This window comes from Antechinus flavipes, chromosome 3, assembly GCF_016432865.1.
Source record: "Antechinus flavipes isolate AdamAnt ecotype Samford, QLD, Australia chromosome 3, AdamAnt_v2, whole genome shotgun sequence".
Lineage (NCBI taxonomy): Eukaryota > Metazoa > Chordata > Mammalia > Dasyuromorphia > Dasyuridae > Antechinus > Antechinus flavipes.
In genome coordinates this window covers 284,315,084-284,341,477 of record NC_067400.1, presented here as the reverse complement: position 1 = coordinate 284,341,477, position 26,394 = coordinate 284,315,084, and the positions used below count along the sequence as shown (strand labels likewise).

At 33.3% G+C, this 26,394-nt stretch overlaps 1 protein-coding gene across 1 annotated transcript in view; it reads left to right on the top strand.

Annotated features, from left to right (window-relative positions):
* Nucleotides 1–24,050, top strand: part of SMS (spermine synthase) — a 67,285-nt gene extending 43,235 nt beyond the window's left edge. The window contains exons 8-11 of the mRNA XM_051985114.1: nucleotides 4,516–4,630; nucleotides 7,876–7,955; nucleotides 16,854–16,969; nucleotides 23,665–24,050. Coding sequence (XP_051841074.1) covers nucleotides 4,516–4,630; nucleotides 7,876–7,955; nucleotides 16,854–16,969; nucleotides 23,665–23,704 — 351 coding nt within the window. The 3' untranslated portion in view covers nucleotides 23,705–24,050. The remainder of the gene's footprint in view (nucleotides 1–4,515; nucleotides 4,631–7,875; nucleotides 7,956–16,853; nucleotides 16,970–23,664) is intronic.
* The last annotated feature ends 2,344 nt before the right edge of the window (nucleotides 24,051–26,394 follow it).

Here is a 26,394-nt window from a genome sequence, read left to right as displayed (position 1 = left end):
TATAAATTCTTTAGGGGCTGGAGCTATATCTAAATTTTCTTTGTATCTTTCCCTAGTGCCTTTACAATATTACTAATAAATAACTGTTGAATGGAATGAATATTCAGTAAACTACAAATCTTAAATACAGAGTGCTTAAAGTGTTAGCCTCATGTTTATATATACATCTGGTAAGACCTTGTCATAATAAACAGTGAGTTTATTTTATTATAGTACAAAGCTCTGTAAAGCACTGAAGGAAGTGTGAGACTTGTATTAAACTATATCAAGGGATCACCATGCAGAGCTTTCTAGATTGGAGAGTGAAAAATAGGGCCTAATACTAAAAGAAAAAGAATAGATTAGTCATATGCCAGAACTTGGCATGGATTGTTAAGCAGACTTGTGTCTGGAAATGGTAGTTCAGGGCAAGGAACAGACTGAGCCTGGGGCAGGCGCAGCCCTGAGTATTAGAAAGTGTAACTGAATGTTAAGAGTGATTCTGAGGATCAGGTGCCTCAGCCCAAAGGAAAGGTCAGCTTGTAAAATGGCTAGCTCGCTGAACAACCCCACAGTTGTATTGCTTAGAATAGGTCAGGAGTTTGGAAGCTTTAGACACACCAAAAAGTTGCATGGCTCCAACCTGAGATTCTTGGTTGGACTCAAGAGAAAACAAGACTAAAAGCATTAGGTCAGATAGCTTACTCCAGTACTATGCAGAGCCTGGTCCCAGTGCAAATTCCAAAGTAGGAGTTAAGTGGAGAAATCCCACTGTAAAGAGTTGTTAATAGATTCAAAAAACATTGACAGGCAAAGCTTGGACACAAGTTCAGCTAGAATTCCTAGAAAAAATAAATGTTTTAAATGATTTTAACAATGAAATAAATGCACTAGAAAAAAAATGAATTGTTAAAAAACAAAAACTATAAAGGAAAAGACTTAGAATGAAGTTTAACATGAGGTATAAAACTTTATTCAGGCACCAGACTTGTTGAAAATTAGAATGGACCACATGATGTTGCTGCAAAATAATAACAGGAAACATTAAAAAACAATAAAAATAAAAATAATCATGGAAAATGTGAGACATCTTATCAGAAAAAACAGACAGAAAAATAGGTCAAGGAGAAATGATTTAAGAACCATTGGACTGGGGCAGCTAAGTGGTGCAGTAGATAGAGCACCAGCCTTGAAACTCAGAAGGACCTGAGTTCAAATTTGGTCTCTTAACAAATCTGACACTTAACACTTCCTAGCTGTGTTACTCTGGGCAAGTCAACTCTAATTGTCTCAGCAAAAGGAAAAAAAAAAAGGATCATTGGACGATCTGAAAAATATAAAAGAGCCCAGAAACCATAAAACTAACCTTTCCATATATCTGAACCAGAGGATCAAGGGCAATAACTACATTACTTAAAAAAGAGAAATGAAAATTAAAACTACTTTGATGTTGTACCTCAAACCATCATTGTCAAAAGTGGATCAAAAAAACAAATACTGTGGTGCCATAAGAATGATGGAGGGAATGATTTCAGAGAGAACATTTGCTAGAATTGAGGCAGAATGAAATGAGCAGAACCAGAACAATTTATACAGTAACAATGTTATAAAGACAGCTTTGGGAGATGACCTGAACAATGCAGTAACCCACCAACCATGCTTCCATTGGAGCCAAAGTGAAGCATCCTCTCCAACTTCTGACAGAGAAATGCAGGATTCAGAATGCAAATTGAGACTTTTTTTTTTTTAACATAACCCACGTGAAATTTTATTTATTTGACCCTATCTGTTGAAATTTATGTTCCCATTTAATCATAGCTAGTTGTTCTGACAAAACTAAGGATTCGATCTGTTGTTTTTGCATAAGAGTTTTGATAAGGAGATAAAATACATTTCTATTAAATAAAATTAAAAAGTATATTGAGACTGTGAAGATAATTAAATTGTATTAAAGGCAGTATATAATAAGAAATTACTTAATACTTAGGAAATGGTACAGAAAAAGTAAGAGGAATAAGGTATGAATTTGATTTCATTGGTTTAAGAAATTCTTAGAACAGTAAATCCCTTCTACCAATATAGTTAGGCACCTTTGTAATCTGTAAATTTTTTTAATTGGGGAAATTTTTAAAAACATTTTTATTGTAAAATTGTAAGACATTTTCAAATTCATTTTGTATAGGAAATCTCAAATAAAAAAACAAAACTAAAAAGAAAAATTCTTAATTTTTCAATCTGTATTCAAACAATATCAATTCTTCCTCTATCCTTCATCTTTAATCCTTTGGATTGTCTTGGATCATTATTGTTCACTCTGAGAACAGTCACTCATTATTGTTCATATTCAGTGAACAATATGTTGTTTTCTGTATACAACTTGTTTTGATCACAGCTTACCCCAATATGCTCTCGTTTTATTAGTTTTCCTTTCCTCTTTAATTTTTTTATAGGACAAGATAGATTTCTATATTCAGCTGAGTAGTGTGTATGTTATTCCCTTTCTGAGTCAACTTTGAGAGTAAGGTTTTAAGTTTTGTTTGCCAATCACTCTCTCCCATTCTTCCATTATAATAGCTTTCTTGAGATAATTTCTCTTATTCAATCTCCCCCCCCCCCCCTTCTTCCAGTGCAGTTTTCTTTCTCATCGCTTTATTTTGGGATATCATTTCACTAAATTCACCTTATATAAATACCCTATCTACATATATTTCTAATTGCGTTAAGTTATCTTGTGATATATAGAAATACAAAATTTAACTTTATTGAATGTTTTCCCTTGTTTCTTTTTTCCCTTTTCATGTTTGTTTCCTTTGATTCTTGGTATTTGGAGGTCAAATTTTTTTATTCAGCTTAAATATCTATTTTCCCCTCCCCGGGAAAGATTACATTCATTTTTGCTCTGTAGGTGATTCTTGGTTGTAATCCCAATTCCTTTGCCTTCTGGTATGTTCTGAGCTCTTTATGTGGAACCTACCAAACTCATATGTGATAACAATATATTTAAATTGTTTCTTTTTGTCTACTTGATACTTTCTGCTTGATCCATGAGCTCTGGGATTTGACTGTGATGTTCCTGGGAGTTTTCATTTTGGGCATCTCTTTCACTTAGTGACTGGTGGATTCTTTCAATTTCTATTTTAACCTCTGGTTTTCTTTGATAATTTTCTGAAAGATATTGCCCTGCCTTTTTTTATACCATGGCTTTCAAGTAAAATTGTTACCCTGAACAGACTGCTTACTTGCTTAGGCTAGGGGACTGCTGTCTTACAGGAGGTGTAGGACTTTGCTGCTAGACCTGAGTGCTCTAGGCCTTACTGCAGGCCTGCTGTGAGGCTGGCTGCTCCTGGTCTTAGTTTTGTCCTTTCTCACTCCAATAATACAGACTTTTCTTGCCGCACTGGTGATCTGTTTTCCTGCTCCTAGGTCAATTCTGAGGTAGTTTTCTAGTTTGCAGGGGGATTTTGGTCAGAGTTTGAAAGGATTCCTTCCTCATTCTGCCATCATGATACCAGAAGTCAATCTAAAGTCTTAGGCATTAGGTGAGAGGTATCAGAACGTGATAATTGCTTGGGCTAAAACAAATTAAAATACCTAACAAGACAGATAAAACTTAGAAAATGTTAATATGTGGTCAGTATATATAGGAATCCTAATATAAATTTGTTTTCCACCAATTTTAGCCATGTCTGCCTCTTCCATAACTCCATTTGGGTTTTCCTGGCAAAAAAAGATATTGAACTGGCTTTCCATTTCTTTCTCATTTTATAGATGAGGAAACTGAGGCAGAAAGTTAAATGACATGCCCAGGATCATATGGCTAGTATGCGTCAAAAGTAAGGGATTAGTGTCCCTCATATTAGTCTAGAGCACTTATAGGGTAATTTCCTTATAGCCAGTATTAATAGAAGCATGTGTAGAAAAGAGTGGTCAAAAATACTGGAAGCACAACAGGTAAAATAATTTGGGATAGGGCATTTTCTTTTTCCCTTTTTCTTTTCCCCAGTTAGTATGACCTGCAATCTCTTAGGTTATAAAACATTATCTGGATGCTTAGCATGACTTTTCAATAATATACACTTGGTAAACTAAAGGATCTTAATGCCTTATTCAAAATAAACCCTTGATCTAAGTATATTCCTATTTTACAGATGAGAAAACACTTCAAACTGAAATGACTCATTTATGGTCACATGAGTGTTTCAAATCATAGAATTTTGTTGGATACTTCTTCTAACAATATAGCTCTCTGCTTTCCCTCTCCAGTCCCCTTCCCCCACTCTTTTTAAACATCTGGGGAAACTGTCTATCATAGTTAATTTACTCTGCAGCCAAGCAGATGGTGAGCCTCTCTGAACTTAGTTCAGCTGGCTCTTAGGCAAATATTGTCTGTTGTTGGGTCCACATCCTCTTGCTGGCACTGGAAATCAAGTCTCCTAATCCATCCAGTCAATGTCATATTTGTTTTTGATTCAGCATTGTGGCAATACAGAAGTGTTTGCTTACCCAAAGGTTTTTTTTTTTTTTAATCTTTTATAGGTTCTTATAGAAGACTGTATTCCAGTATTGAAGAGGTATGCCAAAGAAGGGAGAATGTTTGATTATGTGATTAATGATCTGACAGCTGTTCCAATCTCCACATCTCCAGAAGAAGGTGAATTCCACTGATTTTTTTTTTTTTGCTGAAGGTCTTTCTATATTCTGTGACACTTTGTAGTTCGACAATACTGTTTGGAGAAATGTGCTATTTTTATTAAAATAGGCATAATATGAACCAGTTTCAATGATCTTCTACACCCAGAGAGAGGACTATGGGAAATGAGGGTAGATCACAACATTGTTGTTTGCTTGAATTTTATTTTCTTTCTCATTTTTCTTCCTTTTTTGATTTTTCTTGTGCAGTATATCATAATTGTGTAAATAGGTATACAAACATTGGATTTTCACATTTTTAAAAATCTTTTTAAACATATATTGGATAACTTGCCATGTAGGGGAGGGGAGAAAAGGAAGGGGAGGAGAAATTTGGAACACAACGTTTTGCAAGGATCATTGTTGAAAAATTATTCATGCATATGTTTTGAAAATAAAAAGCTTTAATAATAAAACAAAATAAAATTTAAAAAATAGGCATAATGTACAACCACTGAAAAATTAAAGTAGCTGAGAAGGATGTAGTTGGTCTCTTAGGTCAAATAAGTTTTAATTTTGCTAATTCTTATATAAAAGTGAGCTTTGTTATAAAACTTTGTTAATTGAGAGTGTGAGATTGCCTTTAGGAAATTGCACCACTTTGGCCATATCAAAAAACTCCAAAGAGCCATCTTTTATTTTTTTTTTTAATTTTAATAGCTTTTTATTTACAAGTTATATGCATGGATAATTTTACAGCATTGACAATTGCCAAACCTTTTGTTCCAATTTTTCCCCTCCTTCCCCCCACCCTTTCCCCTAGATGGCAGAATGACCAATAAATGTTAAGTATATTAGAGTATAAATTAAATACAAAATAAGTATACATATCCAAACCATTATTTTACTGTAGAAAAAGAATCAGACTCCGAAATATTGTACAATTAGCCTGTGAAGGAAATCAAAAAAGAGATTTGGAATTCAATGTAATGGTTCTTAGTCATCTCCCAGAGTTCTTCTGCTGGGTGTAGCTGGTTCAGTTCATTATGCTCCATTAGAACTGATTTGGTTCATCTCCTTGCTGAAGATGGCCAGGTCCATCAGAATTGAATTGATCATCATATAGTATTGTTGTTGAATTATATAATGATCTCCTGGTCCTACTCATTTCACTCAGCATCAGTCCATGTAAGTCTCTCCAGGCCTTTCTGAAATCATCCTGCTGATCATTTCTTACTGAACAATAATATTCCATAATATTCATATATCACAATTTATTTAGCCATTCTCCAATTGATGGGCATCTACTCAGTTTCCAGTTTCTGACCACTACAAACAGGGCTGCCACAAACATTCTTGTACATACAGATCCCTTTCCCTTCTTTATGATCTCTTTGGGGTATAAGCCCAGTAGAAACACTACTGGATCAAAGGGTATGCACAATTTGATAACTTTTTGAGCATAGTTCCAAATTGAAGAGCCATCTTTAAAATATTAGCATTTCCTCAATAGTTCTTTATGGCTACAAATTGGAAAGCATCCCCATTTCAATGGAAGCAGCCCAAAGACTAATGGAAGGAGTTTATATTGGTGTAAATTTGCTATAGTACACAGGGATTAGCAAATCACAGCTTGTTGCCTAATTTTGTATGAAAAGTTTTATTATTTATTATAGACCATTTTTAGCTAGTGCAAGCTACACAAAAGTAAGTGGTGGGGCTAGTTTGCAGAATTTTGCTGTAATATATTGCCAGCCATGACTTGGATATGAAGACATGGCTAATTAACAGAATAAGAAGGAAAGAAAGTCTGACAGATGGAGAGTGTAGTAACAATGAAGTCTTTAATAGTAAGAAAGAAAGGTCTTATGTGCAGGGTATCTCTTATAAAAAACTTTGGGAAAGACAAGGTTAATTTATCTCAGGAACAGATGGGAATTAGTTGTTTTCTATATGCACACCAATGAGATCATAGATACATAGAAGAATTGTTAGAAATTTTTTCTTTGTGGTTTGGAACCTCCAACTCTCTTAAAATGTTTTATCATTGTTTAAAAAAACATTCATAAATTGCATGTTGAAGGGGCTTTTGTATATATTTTCTGGCTCTTAAATTGAAGTTACCTAGGACTCAAATTCACCATGAGTTAAAATCCTACAAATTTAGTGTTTTAGCCATTTATTTTCTTGGACTTGGTGGGTATTTATAATGACATGTATCATGTAAGAATTAAATGGATATATGCACTTAGCACCTGGCACATAAAAGATGATATGTATATGTATATATAGAAAAACTACATTATATATTATGTTTTATATTATACATACAAATGTCTCTGTGTACATATCTATATCTATAAATATGTATTCATGCGTAGAACATGACACGAAGGTTCTATAGATATAAATTTTTGTCTATAGGAAATGTATATTGTGCTATATATAACTTTTTATATCTTATCTGTAAATCCATTTATAGTATTTTGCACATAAGTTCTAGAAGCATATTTCTATATATATGTATATATATACACAAACACACAACAAATACATTTTGTATATTTGTAGTTACACATGTAGACACAATGTACTCTTTCTATACATATACACACATACATAAAAAGTATAGGTTATGTAGTAAATATTTTTTGCTGTATATCACAAATAGTTTTTAATCTCCTTCTGTTTTAGGCAGTGCACATACAAAGACACTTTCCATACAAAGGCAAAAATAACATATGCCCTCAACAAATAAATTTTAGTAGGAAGATAGATAATAGGACTTAAATTTTTATTTGTTGAACAAGGAAGGTCTGGATCTGGAGGGAATGATGCTAAGGATCTATGAAAGTCTGTAGAAAGGATCACTTGAGCTAAACCCTGAAGGAAATCAGCACTACCAGATATTCCAGGATAAAGAGACCAGAGTTGCAGGTCTGAGTCACAGTCAGTATAAAGGTGCTGGCTTTAGAGGAAGTATTGGGTGTGAGGATTAGCAAGAAGATCCATCATAACTAAAATGTATATGAAGCAGAGTAATATATGTTAAGAAATTGATAAGAGTGTGGTCAGATTGTAAGATTGTAAAAGGTTTTTAGATATCAAAAAAAATCATCAGAATATTAAAAAAATCATCAAAATAAAAGAATATCAAGGGAATATTAAACTTGAGATGAGTCAGATTTTTGTTGATTTTTAGGTAGTAAAAAAAAATTTAATGAGAATCTAAAAAATTAAGCTTTTTATAACTCCTTTCTTTATTAGATTCTACATGGGAATTTCTCAGACTGATTCTTGATCTTTCAATGAAAGTTTTGAAACATGATGGAAAATACTTTACACAGGTATGCTTCTTTACTTTATTCTCTTCTCCCTGCATCAGGTTAGAATCTAGTATATTTAAAAATGAATTGGAGAAACTGGATGGTATATAGTAGAAAGAGCACTTGCCCTAGAGTTAGGAGAACCTGACTTCATATCCAGCTTCAGACACCTTTCTACTTGTGTGATCCAGGGTACTTAATTCCAATTGCTTCACTAAAAAGAAAGAAAGAAAGAATTGAAGTATGTAATCATGAAATTTGATATAGAAAAAAAGTTAATTTTCTCTTTTATCTAATAGAACAGTAGCATATATGTGCATAATAACTATCTAGTCTAGTTTTGTGGGAGTTAGCTCTCTTGTTATTTATGCTGTATCATTTTTGGTACCTTAGGAATCTCTATTCCCAGTTTCTGTGTCTTTAAATTTTTCTAAGAAATTAGAACTAAATTGTTAATCTACTTATTTTTGCTAGCCTTTTAATCCAGTTTGATGAAAAACATCATTACATTATTTACTGTGTGCCAAACACTGTAATACTTATTTACAATTATTATCTCATTTGCTCCTCAAAATAACTGAAAGGTAGGTGTTATATCATTTTATCAATGAGAAAACTGAGGCAAATAGGTTAAATGATTTGTTCAGGTTTGCACAGCTACTGTCTCAGGTTGAATTTGAATTTTCCTTATTCCAAGCTTTGCTTTCTGTCCACCGAACCAATGTGAAATGGGATAGAAATTAGGATTTTCAGCTAAAGAGTTGAAAATATGGCCATAGGCATTTCCTACCAAGGAACCCCCTGGGCAAGTTATTCAACATCTGTCAAAGGAGGATAATAATATGTATCTGAATAAACTTGGTGGGGGTTTTTTTGGTTTTGCTATTTTGGAGATTGAAGGGGAGGAGTGTTGGGGTGAGGGTAGGGGTGGGTACCATCTCGCTGCCCAAGTTGTTATGATAAGTGAGTTAGCACTTTGCAAAACAGAGCTTTACAAATAAATGTTAACACTTTTCGTTTTATTTTTTGATCTGCATTTCATCATCGATTTACAAAAACTTCAGCCAGTTATTAAATAAAAACTCATTAAGCCATGCAACTATGTGCTAAAACACTTGTGACTATTATTGAATTCTGTTTTTCCTTATGCCATTGAAACCTGGTTTAACCTTGAAGGCTCATTGTTTCTTTTATTATAGGATTTAGAAAAATTAGAATCAGAGGGGTTTGGTAAGTGAGGGAATACATTTACAGAATAATCGATATTTTGTGGCACTGGAGTTTTTCAGAAATTATTTGCAATATTGCATAATCTTCACAAGCAAGAAAAATTCCAAATTAGTTTAATTCAATAAGTGTGCATTAAATATTTAACCCTACTGCATTTTCCTAGCCCTAGGAGATATTTGCATCTTTCTCACTGAGGCCATAATATACACAAAAAATTGAGACAGGAACTGGCATTGTGGTTTCATTGGTATAGGGTCTTTTATCTATGAAGGGGTAGGCATCTTCTCTACCATTTATGTGTGAGTTGCATAAAGAACTGATAAATTAAGTCGTATGCCTAGAGTCACATAGCCAGTAGGTGTCAGTAAAGCCTAAATTATGTGATATCAAATCCTAAATTAATGGGTATAGGCTAAGGTAGTGATCCTGAGAGCTTCCCAAAGTGACATTGAACAGCAAAGCTGAGCCTTAGTTGCAATATGATATTGTACCACCAGATGGAGAACAATGATCATGATTTTTCTCTAGACAACTCCTTTTCATCATTAGAACTACTTGATTGTACCCTGCCCATGCACAACTGACAAATCTAAAAAAAATTCTTCTGGAAATGTAGAGCTAAAAAAGCTGATGCAAATGATGTTTTAAATTCTATATTTACAAATCTAAAAAATGAAAGGAGAAAATAAATATTTTTAAAATAACCTTGCTTTGGAATTTTGTGTTCCAGCAACCTTAGTACATAAGAATGTGAAGGAATTGCCTTTCTGCTCCCCTTCTTAAAAGTCTTGTTTTGCAAAATTTGATAGTTTATTATTTGATTTTTGAATAAATTCATTCTTAGTTTTTATGTAAAGTTATGATAAAGCATCTGAAAGAGACCTTCATTCAGCTAGTGAATGCCTAATTAATGCCATTTGTCTTCTTAAAAATGCCCAAGAATCTAGGGTATCTTGAGGGTTTATATTGGAAAAATGACTGTTCCTCCCATTTTCCCTTCCCCTCCCCCAAATCAGCAGGTATATATGCCTTCTGTAGTTGTCACATATTAAAGGATATTCCTTCAGTCAGTCTCAAATTGGAAAAAGAAAAAAATATTGTTCCATACTCAGTTTCTGTAGAGGGAAGGAAAAACCAAAAACAAATATTAAGTAATTAAAAAATTAAATTATTAAGTAAAATAAATATTAAGTAATTTCTTGTGAAAATTCCATAAATGGAAATAAAAAAAATTATTAGTTTCTAATAGCTCTTGACCCTCATTGGTCAAGGGACTGTATGAGAATTTCCTATATCCATATCTAGAAGATATCACCATTGAAAATAATGGGGCAGTAAGCTTGACTTTTGAACTGCTAGGAAAATGGATGAGGTTATGTTTAGGAAGAAACCAGCCCTGGATGAACAAAATTCCAAATACTGTAATGATTTAAACAAATCAGAGTATCTTGCAGAATATTTTCCCGTAGAAGATTGAGCACTTGGCTCTCTTCATATAGATAAGCAAGAAAGCCCAAGAACCCTGGCAATACCAGATACCCCTGGATTACTGAATCCTGCTTCCAGCCCAGTTTCTGTAGCTATTTGGGGAAATAGTTACTATGGAGAAGGGACCAACATCCTCAATTGCCTTGCACAAGGCAGAAAGCCCTAGTCTAGGTTAACAGCTTGTGGCAAGTGATTCATTCTCATCCATTGCTCTTAGACCACAATGAAAAAAGCAGTTTAAGATCTTGAACTCCCATCAGCTAGAATATGAACCTCCAGAATCCTGGGAACAGCAAATGTTCCTTTAGGCCCTATATCATTGGTCTGCATTGGTTCTTGGGGGAAGTAAAAAAATCTTGTTTCTTGTGATTGAGGTCATCTTTATCACCATCATTACTAGCCAATTGCTGCTGTTTGAGGAGGTAAACACGAGCTCTAGGAATGGATCTGCTTCCAGCCCAGCTTCATCCTGGGAGACAACATTATAGAAGATACAATTTGGCCATTGTGTTTTTGGGCCCCCACATCTTCACCCCACATAGCAACCGAAGACCCAGAAAAGAAAGTTCTTACCATTAGAGTTTTGGGTCCCATCAGTAATTTAGATTCAGAAACACATGATTTTGTCAGTAGAAATCATGTTAAGGAAATTAAGGAAAGATATTGATTGATATGTAGTAGACCTCCATCATCTTTGCCAGGAAAATTCCAAATTGGGCCCTGAAGAGTTGGACATAACTGAAATGAGTGAATAACAAAGTGGATTATGTTTGGATTGTTTTTGATGTCAGACAAAATCATGTAATTGATATAGTTGAAGTTGAGTGAAATGCAAAAGGAGGCACGAGCCAAGATTTTGATGAGTAGAAGGTGGATGGCACCTCAGTTTCAGGTGACTGGGAGATGTGGTTATCATTAAGCATAAGGAAGTTAGAGTAGAATATAGGGCTAAATAAAATAAATCCTCTTTGAGGATTAAATACATTTCTAATAGTTATAAGGTTCCAGCCGCATTAGAAACCAGATGGAAATTGAAAACATCACCAATAGACTTCTTTTTTGAAGAGGTTTAGCAGTTTGAAGGAAAAAATAGCTGCCTTCCTGTCACTACAGGGAGATAGGTAGGATAGCAGTAAAAAATGTGGGAAAAAAATCTGGAAATGTTTGTGGGCTGCAAGGTCAGTACAAACCAACTTAAGAACAAAATGTGGAAGCCAAAAAAATTAATGCATTGGGAAAGTTGAGGTGTGCTAGATGAGGGAGGGGTATATATATGTGTGTGTGTGTGTTCCAAGTTACATTTTCAAGGTGATTTGCCTAAAAATTACATTAGTAAGTGTAAAAGTAAGGATTTGGATATCTGGTCTTCCAAATCCACCTTCTCTCTCTTTTGACTACTTCTTCTTTTCCTCCTTTGTATTATGTTGCCTCTCTTCTAAATGAGTTTCTTTTTCTTATTTCCTTTATTTTGTAGTTGGGAAGTTTTAGAGTATCAATTAATGCAAACTTTTTATAGTATATTTGAGTAAGCTAATAAGCCCATTGATTAGGAGACAGCTTGAGTGGAGCTGATGAGAATTGAGCTGAGTTTTGAAGGCAACATGATATCTATAAAAGGAATTACTGGATTTGGAGTCAGGACATGATTGAAATCCTGGTTATGCAACTTAATTCTTGACCTTGGATGGGCCACTTAACATTTTCCTTTGTAAAATGAGAAGGATTAGGCTAGATCTAAAATCCCTTTTTGTTCTAGATGTATGATTCTTTCATATTCTTACTTTTCATTCTCTCTGCTCTCCCTCCCAGTTTTGGAACATCCCTTCCCCTTAGAATGTATTTGTTTTAGCAATTAGTAGATACATAAGCTATCAGAACCCTCAAAAGTTTCTGAGGGTTAGGCCCTGGCCTGGTTCCTAAAGTGGTTATAAGTAGAGTAGAATCCTATCCAGTAGGAAGTTTGATTTACTATGAATTGAAATTTACCTTCAATCTTGTGAATTTTGCTTTGAGAAATCATGTAAAGTTATGTTTTTAACATGAGACCAAGAAGTCCTAGAACTTACTCACTTAAATTCTTTTAATTCTAAAAAAAAATTTTTATAAGCTTTTTTTATCCCAAGGGGATATATGCTCATCTTTTCCTCCCTTGAACCTGTTTTTTGGCCAAGTTTGGAAAATGTCATGGGAAACTGAAATAGTTCTGTAGTTTTCTCCTTCCTGAAAATACTAGTGATTAAAATCAGATCTTTAAAAAAATTTTTTCGCATCTTTTAAAAATTGTTACCTTTTTTTAAAATCATCATTACAGGGCCCTTATGCCCTCTCCACTAAAACCTTCTTTATAATTAAAAAACATTGGTTTTACAAGCAAGAGGAGCCATAACTGACAGTGTATGTCTTATTCCACATTCATAGCCATCCTTTTTTTTTTTTTTAAACAGAGAGGACCATTAAAAAAAAAGTTTATTGCAATTTCACATCATTAGTGTTTTTAACACTATTCATTTTAGGTGTATTTTTTAAAGTTTTTTTTCCTTGATTTTGTATGTATCATTTTATACAAATCCTACCTTTTTTTTTTTTTTTTCCTGAGACAATTGGGGTTAAATGATTTGCCCAGACTCACACAGCTAGAAAGTATTAAGTGTCTGAGACTATTTTTGAACCTGGTTCCTCCTGACTTTAGTGCTGGTGCTCTATCCCACTGCACCACCTAGCTGGCCCTCCACCCATGTTTTTCTATTCTATCATAATAACATTTGTCCAGCCATTTCCCAGTTGATGGTTACCGATGTTGTCAATTATTTGCTCTGACAGAATATTAAAATGAATAAATTATTATATGTGGTAATCTCTTCCCTCTGTTCTTTCCCATTTTTTCTGTTTATCCTGTTTGCACATAATTATTCACATGTTGTCTCCTCCTTTTCCCACACCCCCTTTTGCATCCCCATTAGAGTGTGAACTTTTGTCTTTCTTTGTATCCCTTGTGCTTAGCATGAGCTTATTGATTATTTTGATTGAAATAGCATTCATAGATAATAGGATGTAGAACTGGTTGGTCAGGTATTTGGTGGCAAAGGTTTGATATATTTTAACTTGAATCCAAATTCATTGTCTTTTATACTCTACCACAATTCATTTCTTAGTATATAGGAAAAGTATAATATTTCTAATTTTGATAAAGTACTGAGAAAAATAAGTGGATTTGAAAAGAAGTGCATCTTGTTTCTTTTTTTGTAGACCTTGATTTGTGACAGTGGTTTAAGTTTTTTTAGGATGTTTGACAAAGTGAAAAAAAAGTAGTGCTAAAACTTTTCCCATTTCCTTCCTGTATCTTGCCACATTGTCACTCTAAAGAGATAGTCCCATGTGGCCTTTACAAAAAACTGTGAATTTTAAGATGACAAGGAACAGGTCTTTGGAGACTAGATTACTGTACCTTAGTTGTATTGCTATTATGTGACTTCCACAGTGGTGAGATGTTCTAAAAATTACCCAGCAGTATCTTCTATTTGTGAATTTTAAATTACACATGTGGTGTTTGTGTACTCTCACCGTGAACTTGATGTTGAAATAAAATTATATGCTTAGCAAAGGGCAGTTGAGCCAAATACCCACTGAAGCCTTCCAGATGATAATAGGTTACTAAACAAACAGACCTTAAAAAATAACGTCATTTTGTGTGATTGGGCTAAATTAAACCATTTAGTTTTTCTTTAGGATAAAATCTTTTCTTGTCTGTCCACTGTAGTTATTTGCAAATATATTTTAAAGGCCTGAAATATTAGGAAGACTGTGACAAGTTTATTTTTAAATGAACTTAATCTAACAATATATGCCTTTTTATTTTTTTTCAAGGCTTAATCACATATTTAGAGGGCTGGCAGCAAAATGAGGATCTTGATACATTTGGCTATTTGGCCATTGGCAAGGGGACTTTTGGTGTCACAAGAACATTTTAATTCTATTTACTGAATAGTAAACCATGGAAAAACTTTTCATGTTAGTGTTGTGAATGAAATCATAGTTCTAACACTTCCCCCCCCCCCAAAAAAAAAAAAAAAAGTGAGAGGGGTGAGTTCAACTATTTTAATAGAATAGGTTTTTCCTCCTCTCTTGAAGTTCCTGAAGGACTTAGAAAATAATAATGGGAAGTTAAGAAAGTAATTTTGTCATTTAAAAAGCTCTTTTCACTAAAAATCTTATAGAAATGAAAGATAAAATGGTAGAGAAAACATTAGATTTGGAGTTCTTTTTGCTTTTTTTTCCAATGTTTTATTTCCCCATACGACAAGCTGCTTGCAACAACATCTGACCTATTGAAGTGTAAACCCTTGGTGATCATTTTTAATTTTCTTTCCCACACCCTTTAGTTAAAAGATGGAAATTTCATTGGGACATAGAAAAGGGTAAAATAAGGAATTACAGCCAGAGACTGTTTTTCTCTAAATTAAGATTGTCTCTTTAATCTAATTTAATCACATTTGAAGCAATCAGAGTTAACCCACTTTTTGGTGAAAATCTTATTTTTTTCCTCTATGGTCAATTAGATTTTATTCAGTGAATGGATAATAACATAAGTCTTTATTGTTCTGGAACCTTGATTCTCTTAATTCCTTGGATTCTTGATGGGTTTTCTTTAAATGTGGAATGAACAGATGAGAATTGAATTGAGTTTCCATCTCAAAGATTTGAACATTTAAAATATCACTGTTTATTCAGTGCATTAATCTTCCTGAGAACCATATAAAATCATGGTTGGCTCCTATAACACCTTTTAATTTTGGGGGAGATAGCTTCTTTTAAAACAAAACTTCAATAGAAAAATTTTCTGAAGAATATTCCATATTAGACCTAATGGAGTAGGTCTAAAGAGTTTGGAAATTCCGGGTTTAAGTTTTATCTTGATGCTGTGGTTTTGTGACCATGTCTAAAGACAATTAACCTCTGGGTGTCCTCAGGCAGCATTCTATGGCTGGAGTTTCAGATAAGTTAAATTCAACCCATAGGTCTATACTGAAATGTAGATATAATAATGCTAATAAAATAGCCAGATCCTTTTCTGGGTGCTAAAAAAATTATTAATGATATATTCACTGTCAACTCATCCAGTAACAACAAATATTGGCAAGGTATCTATAATTTGTCTCTATATATAGATAAATTAAAAGTAACTAGAGAGATGAAGTATATATAGATACACACAGAGTAGTAAAATCAGTTATTCTTATCAAATTCAACGATCAAATTCTCAGTATACAGTGAGGCCTTTTTTTGTATCATTAAGCTTAATAGTTTGGTGAAAATTAAAAAAAAAAAAAAAAAGCTTTAAATAAGGCTTCAGAGGCCATCTGGTCCAATCCATAACGCAGAAAGAATTATTTTTAAAATTTAAGTGGGAGGATGACTAAAACAATGAACTAGAACCATAGAAGTTGAAATATTTTTGAAGATAAGAGAAATTATACTTTTATAGCACTTTTATGTTTGATAGAAAAATCATAATGTATATACAACAAAGTATATGAAATGAATGTTATAATTGTTATTGATGTAATAAATCCTTTACTAATGAGAAGTTTAAGCATCTGTGGCTACTTTATTATTTATGTTATAACCATTTGAAGTGGATTGGTAAGTGAAGTGGAACAATTTGAAGCTGATTCTTGAATGGAATCTAATGCCATTTGTAATAAAATATTGAAATAGAATATTTACTGTTTTATATTTGTAAAATAAGATTAAAGTAGTAAGAAAAGATAATTTAGTTCAAAGTAAACAGAGATAAGAACAGCGTACAGAATGACTATAACAATGAAAACACAAAGAACAGCATCCATAAAATCGTTGAATGTTGAATGAATGTTGCAAAATATATAGAGAACAAGCATGGTGCAGAGAAGAAATGCCCTTCCTTTACCCATCTTCTCCTTTTAGAGGTAAGAGGTGCATGTGTATGGGACCTTTTTCTTTTTTTTTTTTTAACCATTAGGTTTATATTTATCCTTAGATACATATATTTTCAGATTTTTTAAAGTAATGCTGATAGTTTTTTTCCATCCCCCGTCCAGTAGGAGAGACTTTAGACTGTATAAAAAGAAAAGATAATAAAAAGATTTATGGAGCTTTAGCCTGAACTATTTTGTCATATCTCTTTTGTAAGTAGGAACTTTTATATTTCTTCTTGCTTTTCAGGGGAACTGTATCAATTTGACTGAAGCCTTGAATCTCTATGAAGAACAACTTAGCCGACTTTATTGTCCTGTGGAATTCTCAAAGGAAACTGTATGTGTTCCCTCATATATGGAATTGTATCCTTTTTTAAGATGAGGTACTGTATGCAATACCCAAGAACCCTTCATCTAATTAAGCAGTACCAGAACTGTCTTCTGGTATGTGGAACTTCCAGTGAGTAGACTCCTTTTATAGAGCAGGTATTGAAGAAGTTAGAGTCTTAGAAATTTGTCTGTGGCATTGTCTCAGTGTAAATAAGCTCTGAGGTAACATATTATAGTAGTCTGATCATGGTCAGGGACTTGAATCCGGCTCATCCAGATTCTGAGAGCTAACAGTAGTCTTTTATCTATTTCATCACAGCTGCTTAAATTGATGCATTACATACCCCACATGGCATTTTCAAGTGGCACTCTGAACACCTGTTTCAGTCTTGGGATGGTGACTGGACATATGATTTCATTGGCATCAGGAACTTATGCAGGGAGAAAACTCCCTCTACTTATGCAGACTGGTACCCCTCTTTGTAATTCTTAGTCTTAGAGAATAGAAAGCCAAGAGCTCAGAGAAATTGTCTTCATGCTAAGGTCACAGAACCAGTCAGTCTGACATCAAATGGGTCAGAGGTAGACCTTGTCTTTAGTTAGCTCTTGCTAACTTTCTGACTAAAAGCCATTGTCTGTGCAATATACTAGCTGCTTCTCATCTACCCTTACGGATCTAATCTTTTAGGACCTAGATTCCATCAATTATTATTATTATTAACTCCATCAATTATCATGTACATGATTTTATTCCAATTTTTTTGTCCTAAATTAAAATAGGGACTTAGGATAGTAGGAAGAACAGTGAAAGATGCTAGTTTAGCAAATTAGAGGGAATTTTGAAAACATCTGCAGTGAGATAGAAACTGGTAATAGGAAATTATAATTTGTTGTCAATATAATTCTTATAATATAATATATTCTTATAACAACCTTTTATTTAGCATGTACTATGTGCTAAGTGATTTGAAAATGTCATTATGTCCTTACAACAACCCTAGGAGGTAAGTGTTATTTAGGAAATTACTTGCTAATAAGCAAAGCTTATTGAAGAAGCTTTGAGCTCAATCTTAAAGGAAGCCAGAGGAACCAAGAGATGTTTTGTTGACTAAATCTCTGTATCTCCCCAAAGTTTTATTTTGATCAATTTCAGTCATATTAGAGAAATAAAAATGAGAAAATTTAGGTATTATGTAAGATGATTAATTTTTGGAATTTATATATTATTTTCTTAAGTTTTTAACATTTTTAACATTCACTCTTTTCTTTAAATTTGAATGTTTCAAATTCTTTCTCCTCCCTCCCCAAGATGGTAAGCAATTTGATGCAGGTTATACATGTGCAATCATAAAAATACTTGTTTTAGTTATGTTGTGAAAGAAAACAGGCAAAAACCTGCTAATTAAAGTGAAATATATAGTATGCTACTTCGCATTCAGACTACATCAATTCTTTCTCTTTGAGATGGATAATTTTTCATCATGAGTCCTGGCTTGGATTACTGTATTCTGAGAATAGAGAAGTCATTCACCACTGTTGCTAGTACGATATTGCTGATACAATGTTCTCCTGATTTTTCTTGCTTTACTTTTCATCAGTTCATGTGAGGCTTTTCAGATTTTTCTGAAAGCATCCTTCTCACTATCTTATTATAGCACAATAGTAATCCATCATAATCATATGTTGTACCTTATTCAGCTATTCCTTAATTGATGGATATCTTTTCAATTTCTACCCAAAAAGAGCTTCTATAAAGATTTTTGTATGTAAAGGTCCTTTATCCTTATTTTTAAAAAATTTCTTTAGGATACAAAGCTAGTTAGGGGTATTGCTGAGTCAAAAAGTGTATAGTTTTTGTAGCTTTTTCAATTTACAACTCCAGTTGTGACCATATTAATAACTTTGTTGGAATTTCCCTAACTTATTTCTGCTTTTTATATAGCTTTTTAACCTCTTTTCTGATTTGGATATTTTCTCATGGTAGAGTTGGAAGTAGAGTGAGGACGAGGATGAAAATGTGGAAAGTTAAAGATTGTAAATAAATAGAGGGCCCAATATAAATTTTAAGCAAACAGCAAAATTTTAGTGAATTTTTTTTTGTATAAACTATTTTTAAAAAGTACAATGCATTTTACAGCTAATACTTCTTTCTTGGATGCCCAGGGACATTTGTGCTGCTCTGTTAAACTGAAAGGTACCTGAAACTTGGATTAAATGAAACTGGCAGAAATCCTATTACAACAGGGATGCACCAGTAAAGTTGTCAGACATTTATAATTCTTTCTTCTGTCCTCTAGTTCTTTATTGATTCCTAACTTAATTCATAAAAATTTGGGCTTTTAGTCCCATCTATACATTTGCTCACATTTCCTTTATGATTAGTGTCTAGCTCTTTTTTAAATTGATGTTTCTCAAATGTTGCCTTTGTACCCCATTATTTTTTACCTGATTTTTTTTTTGGGGGGGAGGGAAAGTATTTGGAGTTAAGTGACTTGCCCAGGGTCACACAGCTAGCTATTTGATGTTAAATATTTTGAGATCAGATTTGAACTCGAGTCCTCCTGACTTCAGGGCTGGTGCTCTATCCACACTGCCCACCCAGCTGCCTCCCGTCCCACCCCCATTACATTTTTAAAAATTATTGAGGATTCCAAAAAGCTTTTTGTTTTTAAATTATTTAGCTTTTTATTTTCAAAATATATGCATAGTTTTCAATATTCACCCTTGCAAAATCTTGTGTTCCAGATTTTTTCTCCTTCCCTTCCCTTCAACCCATCCTCCCCCAGACAGCATGTAATCCAATATATGTTAAACAATTTAAAGAGCTTTTTATGTAGGTTATATGTACTGTATTAGAAATTAAAACTGATAATTTAAAAAAATTAATGAAAAATACCTAAGTAATATTGTAACCAAAAAAAGGGTTACTCTTTTACATGTTTTGCAAAATTCTTTACAGTCTGGCTTTTTGACAGCTGGATTCTCAGCTGCTTCTACATTCAAATTGTTTTAATATATTATTTTATAATATGTGAAGAAAATCTGGCCTCCTAGATATGTAGTTGCAAGAACCAACTAACATCTCACATTATCAATACATTTTTAAAACTCTCTTGAATGGGTCTTGGGGCCTCCCACATTGTCTGCAGACAATGCTTACCAGTATTGGTAATAGAATAATGCACAACCAGTATTTTAGGATATTCAGAACATTTTTTCATGCCTTGGGAAGACATTAGCATTTGGTTCATGTTTTAAAGATATTTCTTCCTGTTACTGAATTTTAGCCTTAAAGGGGTAAATATATATATGAGAAAGAAATGAGGGAGAACAAAGCTGTCAAATGACATCTAATTAGGGCTATTCCAAACATTGTCAAAATCTCAGAATAATGGCCCACTTAACTAGAAATCACTTTTAGTATGTATTTAGTTGTAAGAGAACTAGATTTACAATTTAGGACCTGGGTTCAAATCTCAGCTCTTTTGCTTAAAATCTGTGCATAAATAATTTTTTTTGGTTTATTTTCACTACTATGACTGACAGATAGGACTAAGTGTTAAATATATTACTCTATGATTTTTTTGGTAATGTTAACAATCCACAAAAACTGTGAATTCAAAAGCTAACCAAAAAAACCTGAGTATTAAAGCTCATTTATTTTATGGAATATAGTCACTCAGAGCCTTACTTAGAATTGCCTCTTTAAAAATTAGGATTTAGCCTGGTTACCTAGCTTATACATTTGGAAGTAAGAAATTGTATGTGGGAGGGGAGGGGGAAGTAGAGTGGTATATGGGGATAAAAAAGGGGAGGTTTCTAGAGGCAAGCTGGCCACAGTAATTAACTGTCTATGATGTGTTAAGCAGTGGTTTAAAAAAAAATTGGGTTTGTTTTGGGAATATTTGAGTCTGTAAAATGAAGGAGTTTGGGCTAGATTATTTGACAACTTTACCAGCTCCCAGCCCTATGAATTTGAGGAGGAAAGAGATAACTTTAAAAGAATCCACAGCACTAGCAAAGTGCAACAATATTGTAGAAGGAAACATCTCTACACTATAGTGTAGCTTCTAAGTATATTATGTTTCAGAACTCTGTTAATTCGTGGACCTAAGTTTCCTTATCCGTAAAATATGGCAGTATGACTTTATTATCTTTATATGCACTATCCATTTCTTGATTTGGAATTAGTTAAGTTTAACATTATTATTATTTTAAATGAGAAAAGATTTATATTCTTGCAAGAATGAGTACCTAGGTAGGTAGACACACTCTTGAAACTCCAAAATTTCCTATCCTGAAGCACATCTCTCCTCAGATTGCCCATTAATTGGGTATTACAGAAATGATATGACATGACCTGAATCTCTCTCATTATCATAGCCAGTCCCTGTTGATACATCCCTGTTCCAAAGGTGCTTACATTCTAAAAGGGGAAGATAACTGAGGAGGGCTAAGGGCAAAGAAGAAAAAATTCTTTTCAAATCTCAGGACACCACTCCTGATTACAAAAGTCAGGCCCTGCCCCCAAGGAATTAACATTCTTTTGGAGGAAGATAACCTTCACCCTTGATTATTCTCAATGGCCTTGTGAGTTTCAATTTTCTAATTTAAATTTCATTTCTCCAATTTAATTTTCATTATCGTGGAAATGAAATAAATGCCCATCCGTTTCTAACAATATTCCCCCCCCCCCCGTTTTTTTTTTTTTTTAAAGGAATAAACTCTTCCAGTTGTAATACATGTTTTTTTTTTTTTTTTCTGTTTGCCTGTAACCTTCCTAGAGTCATTCTATTTTCCCGTGCCATTGTGCTGGTGGCATCTAACTATTCTGCTGTTCCCTTCACTTGCCTCTCAGGGGTAATTATCCAATAATATTTACTCAGTATAGGAATTACCCAAAAACAGAACTAGATTTCTAGTCTTGAATTCATCATTGACTTAATTCTTCCTGATTCAGTCTTCCTTTCTTCATCAGATGCCAGGGTAAAAGGAATAGCCAGTTGTGTCCATGCACAGGTATCCCCTCAGTTCCCAGACAAATTAGGTTTGAAAGTGCTGTAGGTTTAACATTATTTAAGAAGATGAGGAAATCAATAATTTAGAAAGATTTCCATTAATTCTTTTAGAGAAATGCTTGAAATGAGTGATATTTAGGCATTTGGAAAATTCATGTATTTGAGATTCATCTCATTCATTCTTTGAATATGAATAAACAAGATTGCCATGCCAGTTTTTGTATGTGAAGACAGTTTAGTTCTTAGTTATTATTGTTTCTCAGTGGGAATTTTTAATGATAGCAGTAGTAAAATAGGTAGTTTACTTTAGACATTGAATATGGATAAGAGAAGTTTATTTGTTATGACAATTCTATGGGTTTGTGTAGTACTTTTTCTACTTTGAGTTTACCTTATAATTAAGGTAGCATCATTGGATACTTCTTTTGGAATTCCTTTCTTTAGAGAACAGGATGGGAAAAAATAAAATTTTTTGGTCTAGAAAAATTGTTGAATGGTGGTTAAAAGAAATTTGTCCCCCAATTGCCTCAGGGAAAAAAAAAAGGAATTTCTCCATTCCTATTATACATTAAGGAAGTACAAATAATCTCCTGGAAAGATTAGAGACCAAATTTGTTTTCTTTATATCTATATCATTTCTTGACTAGATGGCCCTGTTTTTTGTTTTTTTTTAAAAGCTTTTTGTTTTCAAAATATCACATTTTGAATGTATCATATCATATCATATGTCTATATGTGAATTTTCAACATTCAACAAAAGTAAAAATGAGAAAGGAAAAAAAGCAACAAACAAACAAGAACAGTAAAAATGAATGAATACTTTGTTGTGAATAATACTCAGTTCCCCAGTCCTCTCTCTGGGAGCAGATGGCTCTCCATCCTAAGACTATTGGAATTGTATATGGCCCTAAAATTGCAATAGCAGTGAGCCCCACAAGATGTGAAAAACTAATAAAAAATTAGTACAATATAGACCACCATCAATACAAAGAAGACCATCATTCTCCCCATACAAATGGCAGTTCCTCCTAATAGCTCCATATAGCTCGACCCAAACTGAATAGTAGTCCTATTTTCAATTTCCTCAAAATCATTTAGCTTCTCTGAATGTTTCCAGTAATGGGGAACTGCCTATCTTCTAAAAGCAGTCCATTCTACTTTCGGGTATGTCAGATACTTAGGAAGTTTTTCTCATAGCATCTAAATTTTCTTGGCCATATTTTTCACTTCCCTCTTGCTTTTACAGGTATGCAGTTTAAATTATGTCCATCATGAAAAATTTCAAAAATGACTAAATTGAACATTTCTTCAAAGTGTCATAATTATATTCTCAAAACCTTTCTGGTTCTCTTTCTCCAGAAGCTGTTAAAACAGTATTACAGAACAACATATATTTTTGGAAATCATTAATGCATTATTTTGTTTGATATTTCTTTCCCATTTGTTTACTTTTTATGTTATTGTTCACTAGGATGGGGAAAAGATCATTTGATATGAAGGGTCTCTGAGGTGGTCTCCCAACTTAATTATATAACATAGACCTTCATTCATGCCGTTTCATAGATAGTATAAAGGACTAGTCATTCTTAGTACAAAAAAAAAAAAAAAGATCAAATTTTCATTTGGACTGATTGAATGAGGTATTAACTGGTACTTAAGAATTTTTCTTTGAATGTTTATATTCCTTGACCTTCTCTCCCCTTCCCTCAGGTGGGTGTTTTACACTGTTTGGAAGAAAACTGAATTTTGAAGATTATTCATGCCTGCATATTGCCATCTTGAATCTTTTAAATTATATGCTCTAGATGATCCTGAAATTAGTCGTTCTATTGATTGTGAATTCCTTAAAAAGTTTTTTTATTATTATTTTAATTTAAAAAGCAAATGGAAAATGTATATTTTGATGAGCTCTAGGGTGTTATTTTTTGAAAGTCAACTTAAAGATGAATTGGCAGCTCTGCTGCTAAATGCACTGAACCTTTTAGAATGTGATCCATGTATTTTTCTGTTAATGTAGGCTTTTATGATAGAGCTTCATTAGTAAGAGAGACTGAGAGTGAGTGTGTGTGTGTGAGTGTGTGTGTGAGAGAGAGAGAGAAGAGAGAGAGAGAGAGAGAGAGAGAAGAGAGAGAGAGAGAGAGAGAGAAGAGAGAGATGAGTGTGAGAGAGAAAAAGAAGAGGAGAGGGAGGGATCGGGGGAGAGAGAGACATGGGAGAGGGAGTGAGTTTGAGAGAATGAAAATGAATGGGCGTGGGTTTTTTTTGTTTTTTTAAGTTTCATTCTTTTAAAAATTTCATTGTTAAGGGATATCTGAATATATATATTTTTTTCCTTTTCCAAAAGTTGGTTGTGTTTTGGAAATTGGGTTAAAGGAAACTTTAAAGTGAGTAACAGTGCTTCCATTATAAAAAGTAATTTTGTGTGTGTTTATTAAAAAATTTACTCTTAATATTCTACTTTCATAAAATATTCTTACCCTGATGTAACTGTACTTGTTTTTGTTTATGTACATACATATGCACATAAGGCATATATAATTTACCAACTTGTAGACATCTTTCCTTTGTCTTCCCCTCCCCCATTCCCATTATATATGTACATTTGTTTTCTTGTGAACTTGAACTCAGTAAATCTAATTTTGATACCTTCAAACTGAAAGTCAAAAAGCATATTTCCATATCCCATGTCACACTTTGGTGTGAGACATTGAAATGAGGCACTGTTCCATGAATTTATAGGAGTACTTTTTGTTTCAGAGAGTTGTAGTAACTTAGATTTATACATGAGAACTAGTCAGCCAAAACTCAGCAGTTCTCACATTATTAAGGGATAAGGTTTGGTAGAGGGGGTTGGTGGATCTTAAGAAGCATAAATATCAGTTTTCCAAGTTCAGCAATTCATATAGATTACAGTTTATATCTGATTGTTAATATTTGTTGAGATTTCCAAGTTAAGATTTGAGATTTCCAATTTAAGATTTATTTCTTTGGCCACTTCTGACCTATCTCTTTGTGAAAAGTTCATTTAGTTGATACTTGATTGTGTCAATTCATTTATGGCAACTTTGCTGTAAGCAGACTATTGTTAATGATGTATTCTATACCACTCACTTATAGGGAGGGAAAAAAAGATAATTTTTTAAATAAAGCTTAAGGGAGAAATTTTTATAGTGGTATTCCAAATTTTATTCTGCATTTTAGAAGAAACAAATTTTCTTTAAAAAGTAAGATGTTTTAACTGCTTGGTTTATTTGGGTGAGAGGAAAGAAAAGAGATGTTAATGGTCCCCTTATTAAGTAATATAGGATAAAACATAATGTAACTGGACCTGTCTTTTTAGACATGAAATAGTTTTTGTTGTGTTAAACATGTAGTAAAATTTGTCTTTGACAGCCTTTGTAAAATGGACAAGCTTATCTTTGAGAATGCTTGCAGAACAAAGGCTGGGTATAATGTTCATATATGTTTATATGTGAACATTATAGAATACACACACATACAGGTTATACACACATAATGTATAATGGTGCTGTTAATGTTCAAATACCATTTGAGTTCAAACAATGAGGGGGGAGCATTTTTCTTCACTGAAAAACCCACCACCACCAAAAACCAACTTGAAATAATTGTGCTTGCCTGTGTAGTGCTGGAGCTGTGGTATGACCAGCATCCAGGTGTAACTTGAACTTTAAACCTGATGATCAGATCATATTCAGCGATCAGTCTGGGAACACAGGTCTGCTACAAAAACACCAAGTCAGAAATGTGTGTGGTGGGTTTGTATATTCAGGTCCTGGAAAGGTACATTCAGTGCAAAGGTATATGGGGTGGGTGGGTAGGGGAGTAAGGGGGAGGGTGTGGGAGAAGGGGGGAGGGAGAGGGAAATTCATGTGTTGTGTGAAACTAATACACACAACCTATAATTTTCTTATTGTCATTATTTGCGTGGAGAAAGAATGACCTTTGTCGTTTTGAAAATATTTTGTAGTTACTTTAAAACAATAGCATGCAAATACTGAAATCTTGGTGACTTTATTTGCTATTGCTGAAGAAATTCTGAAGAAATGTTTAAAGAGTGAAGCACTGTCATTTGAGATTTATTTTTAATGCTGTAGTGTAAAATTTAAAGCTCAATTCCCTCTGTACAGGGAACTTTTGAATGGAACATACTATATATAGGGCAATATATATAGATTTTTTTTTTTTAAACAATGAAAGGCAAATGTGGACATGGTTATGAGCTCAATTCCATACCTATCAACAAGTACGAAGAATTGATTTGTGTTTATTTGTATTCTTTGCACCAAATGCTGCTTCCACCTAGAAATGTGATTAAGTATTTAAAAAACAAAACAAAACTTGATTGATAGTGATTTGACTGTGCTCAAGAAAAGACTGCTGGCATTGTATTGACTGCCTTAGTGCAGTGCATATGTTAAA